General features: G+C 38.1%; 1 protein-coding gene, 1 long non-coding RNA gene and 1 pseudogene across 3 annotated transcripts; 1 reads left to right on the forward strand and 2 right to left on the reverse strand.

Moving 5' to 3' along the window:
* Positions 1 to 3,709: 3,709 nt before the first annotated feature.
* On the reverse strand, positions 3,710 to 8,599 carry LOC139954677 (uncharacterized). 2 transcript variants are annotated; one of them, XR_011788168.1, is made up of 4 exons: positions 6,908 to 8,599; positions 5,996 to 6,211; positions 5,381 to 5,616; positions 3,710 to 4,727 (listed from the first exon to the last, which is right to left on the reverse strand). It is a non-coding gene; the product is annotated as an uncharacterized lncRNA (long non-coding RNA). The 2 variants fall into 2 exon arrangements; XR_011788167.1 differs by lacking the exon at positions 6,908 to 8,599 and having other exon boundaries at positions 5,996 to 6,246.
* A 980-nt stretch (positions 8,600 to 9,579) lies between these two features.
* On the reverse strand, positions 9,580 to 9,804 carry LOC139957870 (U2 spliceosomal RNA; annotated as a pseudogene).
* Positions 9,805 to 15,653: 5,849 nt separating this feature from the next.
* On the forward strand, positions 15,654 to 19,995 carry LOC139985085 (uncharacterized). Its single transcript, XM_071999277.1, has one exon. The coding sequence runs from the start codon at positions 15,800 to 15,802 to the stop codon at positions 19,802 to 19,804; it is 4,005 nt and encodes a 1,334-aa protein (XP_071855378.1). The 5' UTR covers positions 15,654 to 15,799; the 3' UTR covers positions 19,805 to 19,995.
* Positions 19,996 to 26,501: the final 6,506 nt, after the last annotated feature.

The raw sequence follows: 26,501 nt of genomic DNA on the forward strand, positions 1-26,501 counted from the left end.
GAAAGAGAAGAGGGGAGAAGTAAAGCCAGGTAACAATTGATTTTACGAAATAATTTACTCACAGCACATACTGCAGCATGTTGTCGTATAGTATTTGTGTTATTTGTCTTTTCATTTTGCTTGTAGGCTGGGTTGTATTCATTTTCTCCTTGAGATAGGCAGGAAACTGGGATAAATCAAATTTTCTGGGCCATGGTTGAAACTTTGTGGTCTGCCTTCTGTCAAAAGAAAAGAGCAATGACCTATTTAATGTAATATATCCTACTGTTCAGGGTTTGACAATTCCTGACGTCAAGGTCGTCATGACCACCACACTGGCAAACTTGGTGACCAAAATTTATAGAAAGAGTAATATAGACCGTATGCATTATAAAAATTTGTTAACCACATTGTGGAATTTGGCAACCAAATATTTAAAGGAAGTGTCAATGCTTGCTACTGTTTAATGCTTCTTAAGAGTTACAGGTATCATGGACAGGTAGGGATTTATCATTCAGTTTAAAGAGCACAAAATTAGCACACTGGTCTTTAAATGGTCAAAATAGCTGCTTTAGTTTTTTGTAGTTATAATCATTTAATTATTGAAAACAAAGTCATCCCACAAGGATATGATGATGTATCAGTTTCAGTTTTGAACATTTTATTTCAGCCAAAGTAATTTAAATATACATACAAAAATGTATCCAAAAATGAACATACAAAACTGTATCCAAAAATCAAATACGAAAAGTTAATATATAGGCTGAGGAGATTTCGCTGAAACTACTTAAGGCTTATAATGCAAAATCACCTTTGAACAAGAACCACACAAAATTCTTTTCAGAAACTACTTTATTTTTCTTTTCTAAATTTAAGACACCAAAGATCCAATTTACTGCCACATAATGTTTGAGGGTTATAATAACATTCTTCTTTTGTCATATTGGTCAGGCACACTACTGTAAAACATTAATTATTAGAGAAAATAAAACAATAAGTTAACAGGTTCAAATGTCTTGTTGTGATGTCACAAGATATTGTGCAATTAATGCAAATCAGGCACCAAATCTTTAAAATGCTCTTATTTTGAACCTACTTTCATGGAATTTTTTGTTGTTCTCATGGTTTGCATTATATTTCAAACCATATTAGCTGATGTTGTTGGTACCTGTCCATGCACCTTTAATCATGGAAATATGCAATTTTTTGGGGTAATTATGTATTATCACATTATCTTGTTCATTAATTGACCAAGTACATCCAAATTTGCCATGCCTACAGCCCATCATGTTACCCACAGGATAGCCTTATTAAATAAAATATATATTGAAACTACATATTTTCATAATCAATTATGCAAATATGCCTTTTAATACTCATATATTACACACACTAATCAATGGAAAGTATCTTTTTTCCTGACATCTGTCAGGAAAATGTGCTATAACCCTGCAACCATAAACACGATGGTTACAGTTTGGGTCCCAAAGTATGCAGGAGAAAAGAAAGAAGTCATGAAATTTCAAGGGTAAAAGCTACAGTACCGCTGACGTATAACTCCGCGTAGACGTATACTCTACGTTTATCTACGCGATTATAGATATGATATACCTCGTATTATGCTTCCACCCGAAGGTGCTTCAGCAGACTAAGGAAATCCTTAGTCGGAAATTATTGAGGCTGCAAGTTTTTGTGCGTGGAAGGACACCGGCGAATCTCGCCTTCTCTTTTCGAATAGTGCCCTGAAGTAACGAGGCAGGGGTGTGTAGTCCTGCTCCCGGGACCGCAATTTAACGTCCCCTCCGAAGGAATTGAGTACCGCTTTCCACGTGTAGCCACCTTCCTACCACGAGAAAGGAGCGGGTGAAAATTGGTGTCAGTGTCGACACCGAGGTTTGAACCAGGGACCTCAGGTACTGCAGACGTGCACTCTCCCGTTCTGCCACCTCACCGCTCAACGCGATTATACGAGTTTATACTTTGTTATACGTTTCTGTACGCGACTTTCTACGCGGTGTCTACGCCGTGAGTACGCGGCTTAGGGCTTCGCTTCAGTGCACCTGAATAGGGATTGTACGCGCGTAAAGACGTACAATCTCGTATAATCTGTAAAGGTAGGGTATTCTCAGCCGTTTTATATAGCAGAGCTTCTATGGGTTAGAATAAACTGTGATGCAGAAAAGAGTCGGTAAACTCAACATCAATGAATGACTCCTAAGCCTTTCCAAAATATTCAGCCACAGAGTAAGCATATACTTTAGCCGTTAAGAATAAGAGTAACAAAGAAAACAGCGCTACTAGAAGCACAAACGATCGATACAATCAGTGCAGGAAAACTTCAGCAAGGAAACTTTATTAATTACAATGTGCACCAGTCTGTTACTATTTATACGAGTTCCTCCCGTTGAGCATTAATTTGAATGTAGGTAACGATTAATGAGAACTAGGTAGGCCTTGGCCTATCGTACCTCTTAGCCTTCATCGCAAGATACGCCGTATACACCTCGCAAGAAAACCACGATAACCGTTTAACGAAAGAAAAACAATATTTTGAACTTGAAAATCTGACTTCCCGAAAAATGCAATGATTAGGTTTTGGTTAGGCCTACTAGTCCAAAATATTTTCTGAAGAAAACACCTGACGATTTTTTTTCCACAAATATTGAGGCTTAGGTATTAGTGCTTCCTCACAATGAACGAGCTCCCCGAATTTCGCTCCGCTTACGTAAAACTTCTATATATATGTAACATGTGGAACGACCCGATTTTTTACACACATAATTCCCATTGACATTAGTCGCGGAACAAAAATTGGTCATCGACATTCGAACTTGCCCAGGTTCACTTCACCATGGGAACGACACAACAAATTGCACGATAATAAATTTTCCCGCCATCTGGACGCCGAGCTGTTCAAGCTAAATCAACAGTGTAAATATCCAGGAAATTTGGGCGGAGAACACAGTGTTGACAAAACAAGTTTTACCAGTTGAAATTTATGATTGCTTGCCTTTTTAATAAAATGTTATCGTAAACACAAACATAAGCTAGTGTGGATACTTTTCCTACTGTATATGTAGCGTTTCTATTTTGCACACCTGGCACGATGCCAAACTAAATATTTCGAAATGCAGTGTATTGCTTTTTCCACAAGGGCCATTGCTGGTTAGGTTATATTGAAGTACATTGGCCTGGCCATTCAGAAAGTGTTGAAAACTCGTGTAAGGTCAATTAATGTTTTTTTCCGGTCTGAAGGAATCACGGGGTAGTGAGCCGATAAGGTACATATTTTCGTCTTCTAGTCATCGTACGAGTCATTTATCTTTTAGTTTGGTAGGAGACACGGGAGTTGGGCGGTTGTTCGTGGGGTGGTTGGAGTACTGACGGTGGACCAGGGGGTCATAGCCAATTGGACGGCGAACAAAATGGGAGTAGTATTATATCTTCCATCCACATTACAGTCATAGGCAGATAATTCTTTATACTTTCTCTATTGATCAGACGTAGTTTAGTTTGATACCTATGTCAGCAATATTTGGTATTATGAAATGTAATACATTTAAGAACAAAATTCAAGTAGACATAAAAATGAACGACACAAGTGCGACGTTTCTGAAGTTCTTGTGCAGTATATTTTACAATTCAGGACAAATTTATAAATTGAAAAACCAAAATGAAAATTAAATGATTTGAAAAATTAATTCAAAAAAGAATTCATTCAAAATGGGATAACATTATTATATACCAAGTTTTAACAAAACAGTTATGAATAATTTGTTCATAAAAAATATAAAAACTCCATCAAACGAGCATCAGTTTCTTCTTCATGTAAGCTGATTTCGATCGCATTTCTGCGTCCAGAGCTTTAGTTACCTTCTTCCACACCGCTTCATGTTGTTGGAGGGGAGTCTGCACGATGGAAAACAGGTCTTTACGCAAACATGCTAGCTTGTCCTGAGGGAGAGCTGGTTTCCCAATCCCATTGCAGTTGCGTTCTGCTCTCTCCTCATTTGAAAAGTAAAACTTGGACAGTCTTCTCCCGACCTCATTGGGGTTGTTCGCAAAAACAGACAAGGACAGCTTAATAGGATCGGAAACCGGTGACTCGGAAGTGCGTGGTGGTGGTGTATTTTGGTCCAGCTCTCCCAGTGGCACTGGAGTTCTGACTATTGCATCCACTGGGACCGCCTCCAAGGGATCTGGTCTGTTTTTCTTGATTTCTTTCAGTTCTCTTTCTAAGTTGCAATACTTAGAAAGTAGTGTTGAGTATCTTTTGTTTGATTCATTGATAAAGTCTGTCAATGTTTTTTTTAAGTTCTTTTATTTCCTTCTCGTGCTTTTCCTAAACTTCTAGCACCTCGTTTGCTGGTTGATCACCCTGGGTGTCTTCTCCATCCCCACTTTCCTCCGTGGAAGGTACGTCCTGGGAAATCCTAGATTCTGGCCTTCCAAAGCAGATCATTTTGGCAGCCTGAAAAAAATTCAGAAGTCATAAACAAAATGATCAGTATTGTCACTATACAAAATAATCGGTATTGTCAGTATACAAAATGAACGGTATTGTCAGTATACAAAATGATCGGTAGTGTCAGTATACAAATGATCGGTACTGTAAGTAGATTATATATGTAATAGTCAATATGATTACATACTAATACAGTATGTTAAGAGTTCAGAGGAACTTGTTTCTTGACGGTAGTCGTGGATGGCTTTCGCTCAGAACCCGATCTTGGTTGCGTTGTGGCAGTCTGAAATGCAATAAGATTATATGATAAAAATATTATTAATTAAATATCGATAAAATATAAATTTCTTATAATAGCGGTTACATATCTATGTTCCGACGTCTCTGTTCCGAAAATTTTTTTGGACTGTAATTTTTTGTGAGCAAAATTTTTTCGGGCCCATTTTTTTCGGACCCAATTCTTTGGACCTCATTTTAATGGGACCCATTTCTTCGGACAGAATTTCTTGGTACCCCATGTTTTTTTGGAAACTCATTATTTTTGGACCCCCATTTTTCGGACTGTGGGATGGGGACTGAAAAAAAAAGTTGCTGTTAGGGGTCGCAGGTTAGGGTCAGGAAAAATTGATCAGAAATCATGTTGTTCCAAAATTTGGCCCCAAAATATATGGGTCCGAAAAATGTTTGGTCCGAAAAAATGGGGTCCGGAAAAAAATTTGGGTCAAAAGAGGAATGGGGTCGGAAAAAATTCGGTCACAAATAATGGGTCCGAAAAAAATGTCCTGAAAAATATTACAGACCAAAAAATTGTGGGAACATAGAGACGTCGGAACATAGGGATGTCACCATAATAACACCCATTAAAAAAACACTGACATCGTTTAGACTGTGTCGAAGAATTAAATTACATAATTGCTTGTCAGCATATTTACTCACACTTGAAGTTTGGCTTGTTGAAGCAGCACCTACATCCGGTACCAATGGCGGCGGTAATGGCGAACATAGGACGGGGCTTGCTTGCTCCTCATCCGTGGCAGGTACAAACGGCGGGGTGGCGAAGGTGAACGTGGAGACGTTGGGGTTGGCATCTCATCCATTGTCTCTGTGTGCTGCTCAAAAGGACACTCCACGATCAATTCATATCGTAAAGTTTGTCGACATGTTCTGATCACCTGTTTTCGTAAAAATATAAATACCGTATTAATATATCAAAGTCAAACGTTAAAATAGCAGTGTTGAAACTGGGGGGGGGGGATAGTCGCGTATTTAGCCTGAAACATTGGTTCTGACGATAACGATTGCGTGTTAAAATTTCATATTTGCCGATACGGACAGTCAACAGCAGTATCGGCACATGGGTGCAAGCTTAACTTATGGCGCTCATCCCGCGTTGCCAATATGTAATTTATCCATCACGACTAAGCGCCCAACTGCATGTGTGGCCGATACAATGCCTCGCCCTACCCCATGCACTGGCAGTGAGCCAGAATGTCGAACACATTCCTATTGTTACATTATTATGGGTACAGTATAGTGTTAAATGGAACTTACATTTCCATTATATGGGTCATTGATATACACTATCAGTCGTTCCCCATAGCTTCCATCATCTCTACGCACTGACACCCCGTCTAAACGTTGTAGGTTTCAGGACTCCTTAAGGTCGGCCAGTCATCTCGCTTCGGTTTTCTGCGTAAGGGTCGCTTCGTCTGCGGCTCCCTAACCTCGCACGCGTGAAGCCACGTAGTGGTGTTGTATCCATCCCACCTTAACAGCAGGAAGAAAACAATTGGAAATAAAATAAAAAAGTAAATTAAAATAAAAAAAAACGTGTACAATATTACTTCAACGCAGGGGGGCGGGGGGGGGGGGGTGAGGGTAATACTAAAATATTTCCTTGTTTTGCATAAGGTCGAATGTTTTTTGAGACATAATTATTGCCTTGAAATTATTTGACATCTTTTAATGTTGCATGACAACAAATTTTCTTGTTTTCTGTAATTGAAAACGCGGAGAACGCTTAGAAGATATATTTTGTAATGGAAAGTTAAGTCGCAAATCACCGAGAGTCACATTTTTTTATTTACCTATCGTCAGTACGGCAAAAAGGGGACAAATTACACGGTCAATGTATCTGGCTGCGATCGTGCATGCAGTGTACATGATACTATACATGTAAGCTCTTACAAATTTGGAAGGTAAACCTGTGTTTCTTATCAACGCCATTCTTACAAAACCGGAATCGCGTGTTTTTCATGGTACTGCAGACATATGAAAGCTTATGAACTTCAACAAACATCTTTTCTAAACCAACTTAAATATGAAACATGGTCCTATATGGTCTAATTTTCTTACAATATGCCTACTCTTATAAATAGGAAGCGTTCATCTCTACGATCGTACGTTTACGTTACTGGTATATACAGACTACACAGTTAAAGTAAAAACAAAATGTATACTTACTTGACTCTAATTTTTCCGTCTCTTTCTTCAATCTTTGTGCAGTATAGCCAGATTCCGCACTCTGAGTCCAAGCCTTGCAGTTTCATGATAATGTTGAAATATTTATATGTTGTATGAACAGTACGTTACGTGTGGTTTGTCTTTACTTCAAATCGTCAATGCATGCGACAGGGAACTCATTCCTCGGAAACGCTTTTATTTTATTTGAGACTGGTTGGTGAAGGTACAAAAGTTGTCTTCAAAGACTAGTTTGTACGCCGTCTGAACAAAGAAAAGGTCTATGGGCCTACACCAGTCGCACAAAAACTTGACTGTAATCCAATGAGAAGGCTCATTGATGACGCTTGCGCGGTTCGATAATCTCCTTTCCATTGTGCATCAATCACCAATTGAGTCAATGTACTTGTCAATCGATTGATCGGTGATGAAGCCTACCAAGTGTACATGGATGTTTATTTGTCGGTTTGTTCAAAGGAGTAAACAAGCTATTGACAGAGTGCTGTGCTGTAGAGCATATGATAAAACCGAACGATTGATTCACGCTCTTACTTTCGAACATATCGCTTCAACTTTTCCAGTTATATCATACAGTATAAAATATTCCCCGCTTACCCATTGAAACGAGACGAAGAATTGTGATATTTTGGGAAGAACAAAAGAAAACTGTTGAAATCGTAAGAATTCTTGCAGTAGAAGGGCTACACGTCGATAGAAAGAGTATTGTTAATACTATCGTTCGCTGGAAAAAACACAAGTCTTTGGCAGACCTTCCGCGAAACAAAGGAAGATTTAAACTGAATGAAGAACAAGCTGCATTTATGGACATAAAAATGGTCGAAAACCGTGAACTCACATCTGTCGGCTTAAAACGGGAACTGGAAAAAAGTTTTGATGTATCGGTGCACGTATCAACGATTAAGAGATTAAGGAAAGACCAACTTGATTGGGTTTGTACCAAAACAAAGACCTGTCAAATGGTGCGACATAAAAATAAACTTTTACGCAAAGCACACGCCCAGCGATGCATCGACAGCAATGACCGATTCCTGGATGCAGTATTTACGGACGAGAGTTCCATTGAAATAGAGCATCATGCCCGTCTCCATTTCAGAAGGTCTGAACCGTCCGTTCATCTGGGAAAACCGAAACATCCCCTCAAAGTGCACGTCTGGGCAGGGATATCCTGCAGAGGGGCTACCGATATTTCCGTATTTACTGGAATTATAAATTCCGAGTTTTATACAAAAATTCTTCGTGACAATTTATTACCTTTTGCTAGAGAGGCATTCCCGGACGGAAAGTATCGGTTTATCCAGGACAATGACCCTAAGAATACAAGCCGTTTTACCAAGGCATTCATGGAGGAACATTCAATCCCATGGTGGCCTACACCAGCAGAGAGTCCAGCTCTGAATCCCATTGAAATGGTCTGGCATGAACTGAAACATTATATACGGACCGTGGCAAAACCTCAAACTTTGGAAGACTTGTGCAGTGCAATTGTAACATTTTGGAAAACACGAATGACTCCTGAAAAATGTCAGAAATACATCGGGCACATCCAGAAGGTTTTACTAAAGGTTGTTGAGTGTCACGGCAGAGGAACAGGATATTAGGTCGAAGGGGAATTCTTCCCCGTGGTACTGTAGTTAAGTCTTAACGAACGCGGCTCACTGAGCGACAAAAAAAAAACACAAAGGCCCGTGGACGTAATTTCCAATTTGAAAAGTCAGAACTGCAAACATGTAAACATTTAAAGTACATAGTAGTGAAAATAAGAATAAAACAGAAAATAAAATAACGCTAACATAGAAGTACAATGAGTAGATAAAACATATCTCTAGTAAATACAACATTGTAATGCATTATCAAATCCTTTTTTTTTTAAATTTGCAAGAGTCTTAGCGTTTCTTATCGTAGGATTTAGCTCATTCCATTCTTTTGCTGCTTAGTATTTACAGTATATATATGTTATGTTATTCAGTAGTGCCCTTGTGATGTAGGATTGTTTTGACGATGCGGAGTTTAACAATTTGTTATGTTAATGCGTTAATTCTTGTAAGTGTAATGCCGTAGGAATATAGATTATTATTTTATATACTATTATTATTTTTATGCCACAGTACAGTAAATCACATTCAATCCTCATTGTACAACTAGACTTGTTAAATAATTCACTTTAATAACACAATGACCATTAATAGGAACATTTAGCTTTTTATCATCCATCGTTTCATGCTGTTTGGAACAGATTAGTAATTATATTACCGTACTGAATAGCCGGTGTTTTCGTTTATGTTCACTGGCAGTAATTTATACTGTGTCTCCATTGTATGTAAACTAAACATTGCCTAAACTAAGGGTTAATCGGACAAACTGCGTCTATTTTATATATGCCTCTATGTGTTTGGACAGGATCACATGCTACTTAACTTTTTTATGCCGATCATCCATATATTATAGGTCTTGTATTTTCAATTCTGATGTTACTGTTAGTCATATTTATCGCACACTACCAATGCCCCTCATACAAAACAAGTGATATAAAATCAACAGTAAGGGCAGCTACATTTTGTGGAGCTTTTACGTCCTGTCTCGGCCCTTACATTATCGATTCGTCCCCCCCCCCCCTCCCCAACAAATAAGTTTCCTCCGTCTCCGTCCACGTCCAATAAAAATGGGAAATGCGGATAATAAAGAAATACTTTTTAAGAAAAAGTCACCCAGGAAAGAACCTGGGCACGAAAACCAAACTACCAAACGACTGATCCGCTCTCAGCCCCAGTCCCCTTGCATCGGGACTGTGACTGTGTGATCATCGTCGGGTGTGTATTACCATTCCCCTCGAAAGGGAACAGATACTACACATGATCTTAGCCAAAAGGCCGAGAAGCCGATGATAAAGAAATGAATGATGATAACTTACCCTGTCTTTCTGTAACCAAGCAACTGTCAATCATTCCAGTTAACAATTCATGTTGGTCGTCAGTGCACCTGTTGCTACATCTGAATCAAGACGAAGGAATGCCTTCTTGGTGTAATATGCAAATATTGAATGGTACACATGTGCTGCGCGGTTAAAACTTAACCTATTGCGTCACATGTTTTGCGAAGCTGTTGTAAGAAGTAACTGTTGTATCAATGTTAAGTACTGTACAGTATGTTACTAGAAAAACGGTTTACCTCAGGTGGTAGGAAAAAGGGGTTTTCGGTGAATACCATCTCGTTGTATAGTATTTGGATACTTAAAATGAGCATGCAAATGCAGTTTCTCTTTAGTAAGCTCAACTAAACATGTTTATACTTTGTGGATCTCTAATTGGACTTAATACGAAATGTATTGTTTGACGTCAGCATTTAACGGTAAGCATTTCTTAAATTGTTGACCTTCAAAATCCATTTTCAAAGCAGTTCGCTTCCATGAAGGATTAAAAGTATCGACTTATAGGTAGGGTAGGAAAATATTAACTTAACCACATTAACGAAAGTTGTTCTCTTTTTTTTTCACCGTTCAATCGTCCGGTTATTTTCCTCTCTTTTTTTATCTTCAATGGTTATCGAAGTTTGTTTTTTGACAATGAGGAAATGTTATTCGCAAGATTTGAACATATTGAGAAACAAATCCCAGGGCGTAAAATCTCGCGAACATACTTGTACTTCCAGGAATCCAGGGTAAAGCTCGTTGCTGCAAAGGTTGAGCTCACACGCGCTAAGCAAGGTACCTGGGAGACTGCTTGGGCCGCCCCCTCCTCTCTTACGAGACGGGTTAATATAGTGTTGCACGTATTTTTGGCAGTTTGCCAGGGTTGTAACAACTCCTTGTTAGGTCAGAATGGAATGCAAATTAACAGGTGTCAGGCTTGTGAGCAGAAATCAGGACATGACCTACATTTCCGGGGTAGTCAATATTCCGCGCGCGCACCTGCAGTTGGGATATTTGGTGATCACGTTTTTGTACGCATGACATGGGAAAACGAAAACCTCAAATGAAACTTACTGTTGGAATACATGGATTTTACTCTTCTGATGTTCGATTACAACTGGTTCTTATAATGTTAAGTTGAATGGAGCTGGTAAGCATCTTAGCGCCATTTTAAATTGTGCTTGAACACTTTTGTCATGGCCAATCAGTCTGTGGATCCTAAATGTTTTTAATTTGGCAAACGGATATTCAAGGATAATAGTCATGCAAATGGAAACTGTATAAGTTTTTTTACGTAACACCTCTTTGTTTGTTCAAAGTTTTGTTTTAGCATAGGCCTACTCAAATCAACTGAGGGAGAACAGGATGTTCAATGAAGGTTTGAACTGTCGGAAAATGTCAATCATACATATTTTCGTATGAAAGGTCCGACGTTTTGCGGCAAATTCTCTGCCTCTTTCAACACATTTTTTCCAATAACACAGTTCTTGCGACAAAGAATTACCATACGTTTGAGTTGTTCTTTTTTTCAAATAAAATAATGTTTCTCGTACTAAATCTGAAAAAAAACGGGCGGCCATTATTTTTTCTTTTCATTGCGTTAATACTACTTCGGAATACGTGGCTTCATTTAGAAAATATTATTTAATGATAGTTTAGATTGCTTGTAATCCGAATTGACACCCGGGGAATGAGGAAAAGGGAGGCCCCTTGCGCGGACGAAAAACATGTTTCGGTTTTAACCGGCCCTGCTTCAAAGTTGTTCGTGGAATTTTTTTCTTTTAATTCCAACGAACCAACGGTAAATTAAATACAAATTTACAAAGAAACGCTTAGTAATACTTTATTATTTCTTCAAAATGTTGACAACTATTCAAAGTAAATAATCCTCCGTGGAACATAACCTCTAAAACTGAAAAAAAAATTCGGGGAAAGAAACACTGAATAGAAACCCAATTAACAAAAAACATTCTATGCCATCAAACACTTTACCTTCGTCCCCTTCGCTGCAAAGTGAATATCACGTCTTAAACTACGATGTAAAAACGGCTGTTTTAAACATCTCACTAATTCTTTCGGCGACTTTAATCCCTATTCATTCAGCACAATAGCATTTCCTGCGTATAAACTCGTAGAGGTATTACACGCGGTGTCTACGCGGCAATTTCTTTGTCAACGAGTTTATACGCGAGTGTACGTGTTTATACGATTCTGTGCGCGTACACATGTCCAGTTATACGTGAGCGGTACTGTATATGCGTTGCGAAGTTATCACAAAAAAGTCAGAGGGGCTGGAGAATTAGCCCTTCTGGGCTAATTGGGGTTAAGGGCAAATGACATGAATTGCTAATAATTATGTAATATATATAGCATACAGACCATTCAATTAACCATTTTTGAAGGATATTAATTATATATAAAGATACACAATGGTTCCTCCATCAGATGAAAAGTTCATGTCCAATACAGACCGCTTTAGAACACTATTAATTTTAAAGTACCCATTATTACTTCAATTCTTGATTTTTTGTCAACTTGATAACTTACTGTGGTATTTTGGTATCTACTTGCTGAGACGAGGATGATGCTTCAATATCCAAAACTCCTGACAGCACTGCCAGGCTTTCATCCTCATCAGTTGACAGCAAGATGGGTGTTAGTTCCTGGAAGGATTGTGATTCTGCTGTAGCATACTGTAGGTTGGCAGAGGTTGACATCTGAGACTGTCTCAAAGAACTTGAACTTGAATCAGAAAACACGGAGCAAGTATCCGAGCTACATGGACCTTCCAATGCTTCAAGAACTATTATCTTCAATTTTCCCTTACTTGGTAATGACTGTATTTCAGTATCAACCCAGTCATCGAAATCGTCATGAAAGATTTGACATAAAATGGTGCTATTCAGGGCTATTCCAAAAACATCTTTTCATTTTGTTGTTAACTCATCCTTCTGAATCACTTTTCTTGCTCTCTTTATATGAACAATGATACCTGAACATTTTGGCTGTAAGATCAGGTAAGGGTTATGAAAGATTATGGACTAAAAGTGTCAGTGTTCACAATGTGTGTTCTAACATCCCATTTGTTACTCAAACAAGCATTAATCAAATTAACAAAACCAAAAAGAGAAAAAAATACAATTGCCCTTTGATCCAAAATGATAGTGTCCGATACATCCAATCTTGCATTTGAGCAGTACTGCAAAGCAACAGTAAAGTTTGTGGAATGTAAAAATGATATAGCCAATTTGCAACCATTCACAAGTAGGTTTTCATTAGCTGCCATTCTTCTGCTTCATGTTTAAAATCTGAATACGGTAGTAAGAAATTGACAAACCAAATATAAAACAAACATTCAAAGTTTGAAATATAGCACATACAGAACTTTATAAAATCATTAAACTGTTATAGAAAGTAGTTATGCAGCAGTTACCTATATTTTTTTTACCTTATGAACAACCATTTTGACAATAATCAAAATGCTCCCTCCCCCTTATAAAACAAATTTTATTGCAATCGATTTTACTTCGCTTAATTATTAAGAGCTTTTAAAATTGATAGATACTAGGTCTTTCTGTAAGGACTCAGTTAAACATTCAGGGCCCTTTGTAACAATATGATCTACTTTACATGTTCTACTTAACATGCAGTACATTGGCACGTACCTATGGTTAGATGATAATGTTATAATAAAATTGAAGAATATCATTTTTTCTTTGAAAAAATTGAACTCATAGTGACATTAATGGTGATATCCTTTATTATCAGTCTAAATTATGCATGCAAGATATACAGTAGCATCAAATATGTTACTGCAATTTCATTCAATTGTGTGAATTAAAGGCCTCTTTTATTTTGCTACATCAATTGCAGTGCTGCAGAAGCACATTTATGACATTTCTGGAATTCTGTACTTCAGTATGATTAAAACATCCCTGTTACAAGATCCATAACATCAGCAACCTGTTGTATCAATGCCCAATGCTTATTCCCCGTTTCAACATAATTACCCAAAAATGATACCAATCAGTCTGGTCAAGCACCACATCTGAGAAGCAGAATGTTTTACTTGTACCTTTCCAGATTTCTTTGAGAGAGGTGAGGGTTTGCTACTCTTATCAGAACCTTTGAATTGAAAGGTTTCAAGTTGTTTGTTGATGGAATCAACAGAAACAATGTTCTGTAAAGATAAATCAGACAATACCTTATTATGAACCAATGGACAGACGCCCTCTAGGAAGTCGTGTGCTATGTCTGAGGGTAAACCTCCTATGCAATGAAAATATTTCAAATCATTTAATGGACAGTTTTGTTTCACTTCATATACAGAGCAGACTTCTGGATCACCTTGTATGTTTTGAATTTGTCCATCATAACCTGCTGCTGTTCTTTCTTGCAGAGCTAATGGATTACTATTTACTTGAAGATCTTGTTTGTGAACCATGCAAAATCTGCAGCATCTGTTTGCACTAAAACTTTCCATGAAGCCACCGATAGCACTGCTTCCTAAATTGTCTGCAGATAAACAAGATACAGCCCCCTTAAGGACCTTTTCTTCTCCACTAACAGAAACTCTCACACCACTGTTCTCAAGTTTTTTCAGATCTTTGATCAAAGGTTTACAAAGTTCATGGAAACCAGCTTGCTTCAGAAAAGAAGTTTTGCACAACCAAACAAGTTGTATGACATGCATTTGACCTTTATGCTCTGGTCGGAGGTTACCTACAATAAAGTACATTGCATTAATTTTGTGTTTCTTAACTTTTGTTCAGAGAGGATTTGTGACTTGAAAATCATCATGATCATCATCATCATGTGACCTGAACCTGAATGTAGCTGGAATGAGCTGAGAATAATTTATTCTGCTTAAATAGTGCGCCATCACAGTAACTTGTCAACATAGAATTTTCACAACTCTTGTGAGTGTTCATCACCTCTGCAAAGACATCAGGGCAAGAAAGGAGAGCCTTAATACTTTCTAAGATAGGCACATAATGATAACTGCCAACAATATTACCTACTCGGTTTTTAACTTTGTACATTACTGGCTCAATAAGCTGCACATTTTCTCTGATATATTTCATCTGCCTGGACTCTGTACACAGCATTTTAAATGCATTAACAAGTTCACCGTCATCATTTAGTATGTGTAGTGAAATGTATTTTGCGTTTTTTCGTTTTTGTATTTTCGATAGTTTTACGGGAGTTATAGTCATAAAACGAGTGCGGAGCCAATAAATTGCGGTGACTAATTCTTGTTCGAAACCATCCGTCTTTTTGCGTCTTGCCACGACCGGTACAGTAAAACTCTTGGATGGGACTTCCGTGCGTCTTCCAGGGAGTCTTTCTTCAATAACATATCGGCGTGGAAATCTCCGAGAACATCATTCTACCACCATCTTCGACTAGCTCTACACTATTTGCAGCCAAAACTACGGCAGACGTGTCACGGCCTCCATATCCATCCATCATATAGTATTTAATATACCAGTTTGAACGACGTCCTGGCTATACCATAAAACAGGTATTTTGTTATTTTGCGGAACTGTTGAAGTAGGTTGCTATCTTCATATCGTTGACCATTGACTAGCAATATGCATCCAGTTCTGCGAGGTTCCAGGCCTGTAGCCATGTAACCCTTCGTTACTATTACCGCAAGACCGGTGTCGTTACTCTCTGAACTTTTCAGAATTATAAGGTATAATGGTTGCAATGTAAAGGCTTAGCCAGATATATATATATATTTTCGATATCCGTTTTATATCTTTCTATCTCTTTCATACCGTTAGTTTTGTGTTATGTCGTGACAGTCTAGTCTATGTAGGACTGTATGTTGATATTGTTATAGTAGTAAAATAGTGTTAGGTTTGGTAGCCTTGTTTTCATAACTGTGTTAGGAGTGACTGTGTGTTCGGTCCTATCATCATTATATATGGTACTTTGAGTTGAACCTTTAACAATTCAGTATTATGATGGACTCTGCTGATAATGAGGGCACGGTTTCTGAAGACCAAACGTCTGGGTTTAACACTCGTCAAAGGATTTTGACTGAGAAAGGTTTTCAGTATCAGTTGGGTCAAAAGGAGCAAAGATTTAGAGGCATAATCTCTAAGTGGCGTAAACATGTGTTAAAGATAGAATGCCTACTTTCTGAAAGGAGCAATTTAGTAGATATTAAGGCCGAACGTGATGTTCTGTTAGAAACTATGGCAGATTTGTCTAATGTGTACATCGAAGTCGATAATTTGCTTTCGACCGTTGATCAAATGGGTTCTAAATATTCAATTTTTGAGGCAATAGAAATAGAACACTGTAATTTAATAAAGAGGGTTTCTGAGTATATCCATTCTGTAACTAGCCAAGGCTCATGTTCAAAATCATCAGTGTCGGCAAAATCTCATTCTTCTACGAAAGATGAAATTGTAACAACGATTGCAGCCCATGAGGCCAAACTAAAACAAATAGAAATGAAGGCAAAATTTGAGGTCCAGCAATTAGAGTTAAGGGCAAAGCATGAAGCTGAATTGCAAAGGTCAGAATTAGCCATAGCTAAGGTAAAATTGGATGCAATTGGAGAACAGGGTTCAGTGCACATGGATTTCCCAGACGATAGTCTTAAATATACTCAAAATTATGTCGAAACCCTGGGTGATGTTAATAACCCACAGGATAGGAAGCACCTAACATATGAGGCATACTTAGAGCAACCCGTACTAAGACAAGGCGTCACTAAATCTAATGTTCCCCTAACAGGTGGAAACAATGATCAGCCTACGGCAACCCGTGCCAACCTAGGTAATTTAACCAATGATTTTTTGTATCAAGTATCTCTAAATAGACTTCCAGTTCCAGAACCTGAAATATTTAGTGGTGACCCGTTACAGTATCCTGGCTGGAAGTGTGCTATTGATTTATTGTTAGAGAATAAGGGCATACCCCCCTCTGAGAAAATATACTATCTTAAACGGTACCTTAGTGGTCCACCTAAGGATGCATTGGAGGGCTATTTCTTGGTTCCTTCTGATTCCACCTATATAGAGGTACGAAAACTTCTTGACGATAGATATGGTAATAATTTAGCAATCGCCGATGCTTTCAGATCTAAACTTGAAGGGTGGCCTAACATCCAACCTAATGACGGACTTGCACTTCGCAAGTTTGCAGACTTCCTAGGCCAGTGCGAGTTTGCTTTGAAATTGGTCAAGGGTAGGCTTAGCTTCCTAAATGATAGTTGGGAAAATCGCAAATTGCTTGATAAATTGCCTGATTGGTTGGTTAAAAGGTGGGGACGAGTACTGTCAGAATGGGATGATTTTCCGCCATTTGGTAAGTTTAGACAGTTTATCGCCAAGGAAGCTGATATTGCATGTAATCCTTTAATAGTTTCTAGCCAGAAGGGCAAGGGGTCAAGAGGCACAAGGGGTGCTAGTAACTTTGTAGTCGAAACAGGGTTTGACAATTTAAGTACAAAACTCAATGCCCATAGGTATAAATGCCTAATTTGCGAAGGTGATCACCGACTTGACTGTTTTTATAAGTTTCTTGCTAAAACGGTCGAAGATCGTAAGATATTTGTTAAAACCAAAAACTTGTGCTATGGATGCCTACGTCAAGGCCATATATCAAAATTCTGTCGCAATCGTCTCGTATGTAATATTTGTTCAAGGTCTCATCCTACAGCACTTCATGGTGACATTGTTTCTCACATAGGTAAAACTGTTTGTAGTTCCAGTAAGTCAATTGGCATTCAAACAGAACCAATTAACACGGGATTGAGTCATGTAAGTGGGTTAAGGGACATAACAATGAATTCTCTCATCCTTCCTGTATATGTTTCTCACGTGGATGCTCCGCAAAGAGAAGTCCTTGTGTATGCCCTTTTAGACACTCAGTCAGATAGTACATTTATTACTGATAAGACCTGTGAGCTGCTGAACGTGGAAGGTTCAAAGACGTTGTTGAGTCTGTCCACTTTGTCATCTAAGAATCAGTTGGTAGACAGTAGTAGGATTGGTGGCTTGTCTGTTAGAGGGCATAGGGAAGGTACCAAAGTTCACTTGCCTGTTTCGTATACACGTTGTTCCATACCAGCCAATAGATCTCATATTCCCACTCCGGGAACTGCCAGGCAGTGGCCACATTTGAAACGAATAGCCAATCATCTCATGCCGTTAGAACAGTGTGAGATAGGATTGTTGATAGGCTATAATTGCCCTAAAGCATTAATGCCTATTGAGGTTATCTCTCCTCCTGATAATGGTCCGTATGCTGAAAGAACCAACTTGGGTTGGGGTATTGTTGGCATAATTAACCCTCGAGAATTGTCTGTGGATAAGTGCGATCCTGTTGGAGTTAGCCACTTTATTGTGACTCCTCGCCCCACTTCTGAATTTGACAGTATTCTACCACGTGATGGGGCTAAGATTTGTTTGAAATGTAATGTTAGGGAGGTTGTGCCAACTCGGGTGGCAGGGTTAATGGAATTGGAATTTAATGAACGAAATTTTGAAAACGCTTATTCAAGAGAAGATAAGAAATTTCTTAACATCCTTAAGGAGGGAGTATGCCAGTTAAGTGACGGTCATTATCAACTGCCATTACCCATGAAATTGTCTCAGGTTTTTCCAAATAATAAATGTATGGCTCTCTACCGTTTGAATCAATTAAGAAAGAAAATGGAGCGTAATAATACTTATGCTAAGGATTATGTTACCTTTATGCAAGACATTATTGACAAGGGGTATGCGGAATTAGTTCCTAGTTCTGAGCTAAATGCTGATCAGGTAAACTATATTCCTCATCACGGAGTATATCACCCTAAGAAACCAGGAAAGATACGTGTAGTATTTGATTGCAGTGCAAAATTCAAAGGAATTTCCTTAAATGATCAATTACTTACTGGTCCTAATTTGACCAACGATCTACTTGGTGTTCTCTGTCGTTTTCGTCAAGAAAGAATTGCATTTGCAGGAGATATAGAATCAATGTTCTATCAGTTTAAGGTTAATCCTGAACAGCGTAATCTTCTAAGATTCCTTTGGTGGAGTGAGGGTAATTTTAATGGTGACCCTATGGAATATCGTATGACTGTACATTTGTTTGGAGCAGGATCATCTCCAGGGTGTGCAAATTTTGGCCTAAAACAAATTGCATTAGACTATGGTTCTAAATTCGGGGAGGATGTAGCAGGTTTTGTTAATCGAAGCTTTTATGTGGATGATGGTCTTAAATCTGTTGATACAGTTAATAGAGTTGTAGACCTTATTTCTCGAACGAAACAAATGCTACATAAGGGTGGCGTTAACTTCACCAAAATTAAGTGTAATTCTAAGGCTGTGTTGCAATCAATTCCTGAGGAAGATCTTGCGGTTGCTTCCGGGCATTTAGACCTCTCCTCAAACGCAACTCATTTGGATCGGGTTCTTGGAGTACAATGGTGTATTGAATCAGATGAATTTCAATTTAAGATAACACTTAGTGATAGCCCTTTGACACGGCGTGGTATCCTTTCTACGATTGCTTCGGTGTATGACCCGTTTGGGTTTATAGCTCCAGTTGTGCTTCCAGGAAAGCAAATCTTACAGCAATTATGTTATGATCATTTAGATTGGGATAGTCCCTTGCCAGATGAGCTACATAGTAAGTGGGAAAAGTGGAGGATGGGTTTATCTAAGTTAGAAACCATCAGAATTGATAGGTGTTTTAAGCTTGTTGAACTTGGCACCGTTACAAAGACAGAACTGCATCATTTCTGTGATGCTAGCACCATTGGGTATGGTTACTGTTCTTACCTGCGCATGACTAATCGTGAAGGTAAAGTTCATTGTAGCTTTGTTCTTGGAAAGTCTAGGGTTGTTCCCCGTAGGCCTGTTACAGTACCACGCCTAGAGCTGACTGCAGCTGTATTGTCGGTAAAAATGAGTGCCTTGTTGAAACAAGAGTTGGAGTACAATATAATAATATTTCTGGTCTGATAGTCAGGTAGTCCTTGGGTATATCAATAATGATGTCAAAAGATTTCATGTGTTTGTGGCAAATAGGGTGCAACAGATTCATGAAATGAGTAGTAGTAGCCAATGGCATTTTATTAAAGGGTTTGAAAATCCCAGTGACTGTGCCTCTCGTGGACTTACAGTTGATGAATTAAGGATATCAAGCTGGTTTAGAGGGCCAGAGATGTTATGGCAAAGTCAACTCCCACTGGTTAAGCACGTTACAAACCTTGAGGTCTTTGATCATTTGGAAGTAGATCGTTTAAGCTCCTTTTCGAGTTGGTTTAAAGCAAGGAAAGCTATTGCATTATGCCTTTGGCTAAAGGCTATGCTTAAGGCTAAGGCTAGTAAAACCTTCCTTCCGGTTAGGGAACTTAATGTAGATTCTTTGTTTGAAGCCGAGATTGAAATACTGCGAATAGTTCAGTCCTATGCATTTAAGGAAGAGCTTCAAATCCTTCGTACATTAAGTAGTGATCCAGTACAATGCTTGAAGAAAGGCAGTCCACTCTATGCTCTAGATCCATTTTTGGATGAAAATGGTGTTATTCGTGTTGGTGGTCGTATATCTAAATCTAGCTTCGAGTTTAAGGTGAAGCATCCTGTAATTATTCCTAAGTTATGCCATGTTGCAGAGCTTCTTGTGAGACATTTTCATGAGTTAGTTGCCCACCAGGGTAGAGTTTTAACTTCAAACGAACTTAGGGCAAATGGTTATTGGATCATTGGTGGTAGTTCTTTAATTGGTAAAGTGATATACAAATGTGTTACTTGTAGACGGCTTCGTGGTAGTTGGGTCAACAGAAAATGTCAGACTTACCAGTTGATCGAGTGGAGTCTAGTCCACCCTTTACATATTGCGGTGTAGATTGTTTTGGTCCCTGGCTTGTAAAGGAAGGTCGTAAGGAGTTGAAGAGGTATGGCGTGTTATTTACATGTATGGCCTCAAGGGCGGTACACCTAGAGGTAGCTAATTCATTGACCACCGACTCTTTTTTGAATGCATTACGACGCTTTCAAGCTATACGTGGCCCTGTAAGACAATTGCGTTGTGATCAGGGCACTAATTTCGTAGGGGCAAATAACGAGTTGTTAGCTGCATTAAAGGAAATGAACCAAGGTGTTGTAAGTAAAAGCTTGCTTGAGCTGGGTTGTGATTATATTGAATTTAAGTTTAATGTTTCACAAGCTAGTCATATGGGTGGTGTCTGGGAACGACAGATTAAAACGGTTCGTTGCATTTTGGATTCTATGCTACACAAGTTAGGGACTCAACTTGATGATGAGTCTCTTAGGACATTTATGTATGAAACCACTTCTATTATTAATAGCCGTCCATTGACTACAGAAACTCTGTATGATCCATTGTCATTAGAGCCGTTAACTCCTAATCATGTAATTACTTCTTCCACCTCCAGGTCAGTTCGACTCTGCAGATATGTATTCTAGAAAGCGATGGCGTAGAGTACAATATTTATTAAATGTATTTTGGTCCAGATGGAGGAAGGAATACCCTCAAAATCTTCAGGTCAGGCAAAAGTGGTGTTCGCCATCTGTCAACATAGAGGTTGGGGACATAGTTTTAATTAAGGATATTGACAAGCCAAGAAATAGGTGGCCCATGGCTAGAGTACAAGAGACAATTGAAGGTAGTGACAAATATGTTCGTAAGGTGAAACTTAGGTTAGCTTCTCACATTGATAATAAGGGTAAACGTCAAGGTCCTGTTAATGTTCTTGATAGACCAATTCATAAATTGATAGTATTAGTTAAGGCCTCAGATGAGAGTAGTCATGAGGGGCCATAGTCCACTCTACGATTGTATACTAAGCATTTATGTACTGTGTAGCATGTTAAGTGTTTGGCGTATAAAATGATTTCTCATTTTGAGGGGCCATGTAGTGAAATGTATTTTGCGTTTTTTCGTTTTTCGTATTGTTGTGTGTTAAATAACATTTGGTAACTTTGTTTGACCATACCTCAAATTGTTAAGATTCAGCTGCATAATTATTTGCTCATGTTTAAACGAGAACCTTGCGTGATTGGCTTGTTGAACCCTCGTGATTTATGTTATGTAATAGGTCCTTTTCAATGTCCTTTGATATATATTGGGCGCACACGGAAAAGGGACCACTGGCATTGGTTGCGTTTAGCCAGAACACATAAATTATATATATATTAAGATCTGAGATCCATGCGAAGCCAATGGAATGTAATGCCACGTAAGCAGTTGGTGATAGTGGTTGCTGGAAGTTCTAGACATTAAAGGGCTAAAGAGGTATTTTGGTGTTTATATATTATAAGTTAAATGCTTTCTTCATGTATTTGATGGTTCATGTTTGTGCAATAGTGAAGTTTGTGTAGTTTTATTTATGCCCAAAAACAAATTATAAAAATGTTGTATTTAGTACTGTAAGTTTTCTATTTTTGTATTTTCGATAGTTTTACGGGAGTTATAGTCATAAAACGAGTGCGGAGCCAATAAATTGCGGTGACTAATTCTTGTTCGAAACCATCCGTCTTTTTGCGTCTTGCCACGACCGGTACAGTATGTCTGAATAAGTATCTTCTGGAACACCATGAGCTTGCAATATGGTTTTCATTTTTTCCGACTGATGACAAAAACTTTCTTTCACAAGAAATTTCTGAAAAAATGTTGTTGGTTGCATTGATTGGCAACCTCAACTGTTCTCTGATTTTAAGCAAAAACATTGCAAGTCCATAGGCGAGATTAAATTCCCTTTCAGGGTTTTCAACAAATTCATGCTCAAATTCATGTTTTTTGACATCCCATGATACCACACTTAACAGAAAAATTGGGCATATGACTATGGTTGATTCTAATATGTTTCAGTAAATGCCAGAAAGAAAGTCCAAAAAAGTTATTACAAATGGTGCATGGATATGAAAGTAACTGGGCTTCCTCCATTGATGTCACTGGGTTTATTGCCTATACATTTACAAACTACATTTATATTGATTACAGTCTACTGCAAGCAATATTGAATTTTATATTGAAAAGGATATTGTGCAATCATTTTACAGATTTGGTGTCACCTAAAAAAGAAAAAGGACTTTCATTAGAGTTGCTGATCCAATGACGCAGTATCTCAATACTGGAAGTTCTAATTTCGATTCCTAGTTTCATATCTTTGCTCTGTCTCTACAATTTTCAATATCAATCATGGTACAACAAATACAGAACTTGCATTTACGCTACTCTGCAACGAAAAGTCTGTGCAGGTTACACTTCATTCCTGCGAGTGTTGCTTTAGCGCCCATTGCCTGTTTGTCGAGAGAACAGCGTTGCAAGGTTTATTAATGTCATAGAATATTTAAGAACTTGTCTATGTGATATCCTTCATCTTGGGTCAGTCTCTGTTGGACTTTTTCGTCATATAGTTTATGATGTAGGTTCCTAGACATCAATCAGCTTATCTTCGTGATCAATTGAAAAGTATTTTTGGATACGTGAAATGTACATCTTATGTAGGAACTTGTTAATTTTTCTTCACACTGGTGAATATGAATGTACGATTTAGTGGGCAAAAATATAACAGGAATGTGTTTTTTCAAGGTTAATGAAAGTTTATTGAATGAAGGCAAAAAATGAAATGGCGTGAAAAGTACTGAATTCAATTAAGAAGTCCAAAAAGTTACTATATACGAAGTGCCCACATTTTCTCTCTGAAAATGAAAGAAACATACAGCATTACAGGGTGAAGAATTTCGAAAGAAAGTGAAATAGGCACATGCACAACCACAAAAAAAACAAACTGCTATATGAATTCACAAACAAAAGAATACTGCCAAAATGGGTTGCAAACACTGTACGAAAATTCAGTGCACACTTATCCATTGGGCAAAGTAGAGAACCAATGTTAACTTGTCACTGACTTGACCAACCTGTAATGTAGCCTACAGTGAGTGACTTTATCCACAATTAGCAGGTGGGCCTATGTATCTGGGTACACCGGATAAAATCACACAAGGGTAAAACTATACTTAGTACTCACCAGAGCCGACCAAGGCAGTACTTTTTTTTAATGTAAGATTTAATTTTCAAGTACTATTATATGTATAGTAAAGGCTTCATAATTGACGCACCCCCGTAATTGACGCACCTTAAATTATGACTAGCAACGATACAGCAGGCCACCTAAACTTTTTGCAGTCAAGCAGAATTACATATTTCATGATTTGGAATCCATTTGCTGACCAAGTTGTGGTATTTTTTAAGCTTTTAACATCCTCCCCCAAGTTTTGCACGTTTTTTGGCCAATTGGAAATCTTACACCCTAAAAATACCCTACATTACCTCAATATGATAACACTACTCTCTGGGACATGACCTGTCTGAGCTTAGAGGCTCAGAGTCAGAGCATAGCAATCAGCATCTAAAGTCAATGGATGTATACTTAGGCCTACACTACAGTTAGCTTATCGACGAATGTGTCAATTTAGGGGTATGAACGAACTTGACACGGCAGACATTGTGTGGTCAAATTCTGCTGAATTGTACGGTGCATAAGCTCAGAACATTTCTGAGGAACTACACATATGAAAAAACAAATACAGTTGAGTAATTTGAATTTTTCCTTGATATATATCATTGATCAAATCCTAAGGCTAAAGTGCATCAATTATGAGCCCACCATGCTACTGGGCATGAAGGTATTGCCAGTGCTGAAAACCACCAGTGACAATTCTAGTCAGCAGTAAACTAGAGTAATAATACCAGCATAGGCTTAGTATTGTGTAGTTGTACTATCACTACCCTACTACTAAGTGCTTAAGTCCTCCAAAATTCAAGGCAACCACATTGTATTCGTCAACAATGTCTTGACAGCAAACATATTCATAATTCATTAACACGGTCCCGTAATATCAATACACTGCACTATAGAATACTTAAAACTACAACCCTAGGCTACACACTATGGTAACGTGCATACCTATGTACATATGCAATGAACCACGATAGGATACATTGATGCCCGTTTACAAGTGCAACCTTAAAAATGTCACTTTAATTCAACCCAGAATGCTGGAAAAACTCCGAAATTTAGCCTCAAATCATTGATTAACATTCAGGGCGATGGAGGTGGTACTTCCTTGAAAACGGAAAATGTGCAATTCGAAAGATGAAAGGATTGTACTTACGTTTCGTTTTTATTTTTCAAGCCGAGGCAAAGTAATTTCCCAATTTCATCGACATTGTGAGTCCGACATCGTCGCAAACAGATATTTAATGAATATTCAACTTCTTTTGTTCAAAATTTTGCTTGAAGCAATTCGATGGCTGCTTTATGAATATGTATTAAAACGGATTTTCAGACGATATCCAAGCCGCAGTGTACTAAAATCTAGTGATGGGCTTAGCTCCCACAATGCATTTCACCGCTTTTGCGAAGTGTTTAACGATTGCGCAATAACACAAGTTTCGGACCGTGTGCAAAAATTTCAACTGTATTTCAGTCTAAATTGGCCCGATTTGGACATAAATCGGTGAAAAAGTCATAGAATGAGATAAAATTCTGGAATAAAAAATACTAACTTTTGTTGGCCTATATCATATATGCTTGCTCTGAAAATTCCAGAGAGAAATAACTTTATATGAAGACGCTGAAAATTTTTTAAGAGAAGAGAGAGTCCCACTTACTGTTACAATATCTCTATACATGTAATGTATTGAGATAAAAACTCCCACTGATAGTCAATGGGAGTTTTTTCTTTAAAAAAAAAATTCAGTCAGACTGTACATTTAAATATTCCTGATGTTGAAGTATGTCACAGATCTAATTGGTCTAAGGCACAAAAAAATCAGCTTTGTCGAGTGCAGGATGAGGGATATATTTATGGATTAGGGTAAAAAAGTCAGGTCATCTAGATAAAAGATCAATGGTGAGTTACAAGATTTATCACTTTTACTGTACATTCTACTATTGTTTTTGCATTTGGTTGAAAGGGAGCAGAAAGAAATATGATTTTTATTGACTTAAAAAAACTACATTGGTCAACCAGAAAGTCAAAAGACTTAGTGATTCCTTGCCCATATGATAAGAAACTAGTTACAAGATTTTGTAACGATCTGAATTGCTGAGCAGATATGGCAAGTCTTGCAGAATTGAGCAATGCGTATCTATGCAATGAGGGTCGAAGGTCAAACAAAGTTCACTTCTGTATAATTCTACTTATTCCGACTAACCAACAATTGACCTTGAACGACCTTTGACCTCTATGAAAAACACTAGGGATTATCTGCTCATCAAGGGCTACCAACATACCAAGTTTTAAGTTCAAGAAAATTTACTTCTTGAGATATTGTGTTCACAAGGTTTACAGCCTTTGACCTCTGGTGACCTCAAATAACCTTTAACCTCCATGAAAAACACTAGCGATCATCTGCTCACCAAGGGCTATCAACAGCCCAATTTAAAAGTTGAAGCAGCTTTAGTCCTTGCGATATTGTGCTTACAAGATTTACAGACTTTTGACCTCCATGAAAAAGGATAGAGAACATCTATCCACTAAGGACTATCCACACACTAATTTGAAGTTCAGTCAACTATTACTTCTTGAGATACCAGTTTACGAGCCAAAGCCATACACATATACAGCCCCACACACACCATCACCGTTGCATAGATTTCGTCATCCTTCGGTAAAGGATAAAAAA

Source organism: Apostichopus japonicus, chromosome 17 (genome assembly GCF_037975245.1).
Source record: "Apostichopus japonicus isolate 1M-3 chromosome 17, ASM3797524v1, whole genome shotgun sequence".
Classification (NCBI taxonomy): domain Eukaryota; kingdom Metazoa; phylum Echinodermata; class Holothuroidea; order Aspidochirotida; family Stichopodidae; genus Apostichopus; species Apostichopus japonicus.

Coding starts and splice junctions, on each gene's coding strand:
- LOC139985085 (XM_071999277.1), top strand. CDS start 15,800: ATGATGGACTCTGCTGATAATGAGGGCACGGTTTCTGAAGACCAAACG.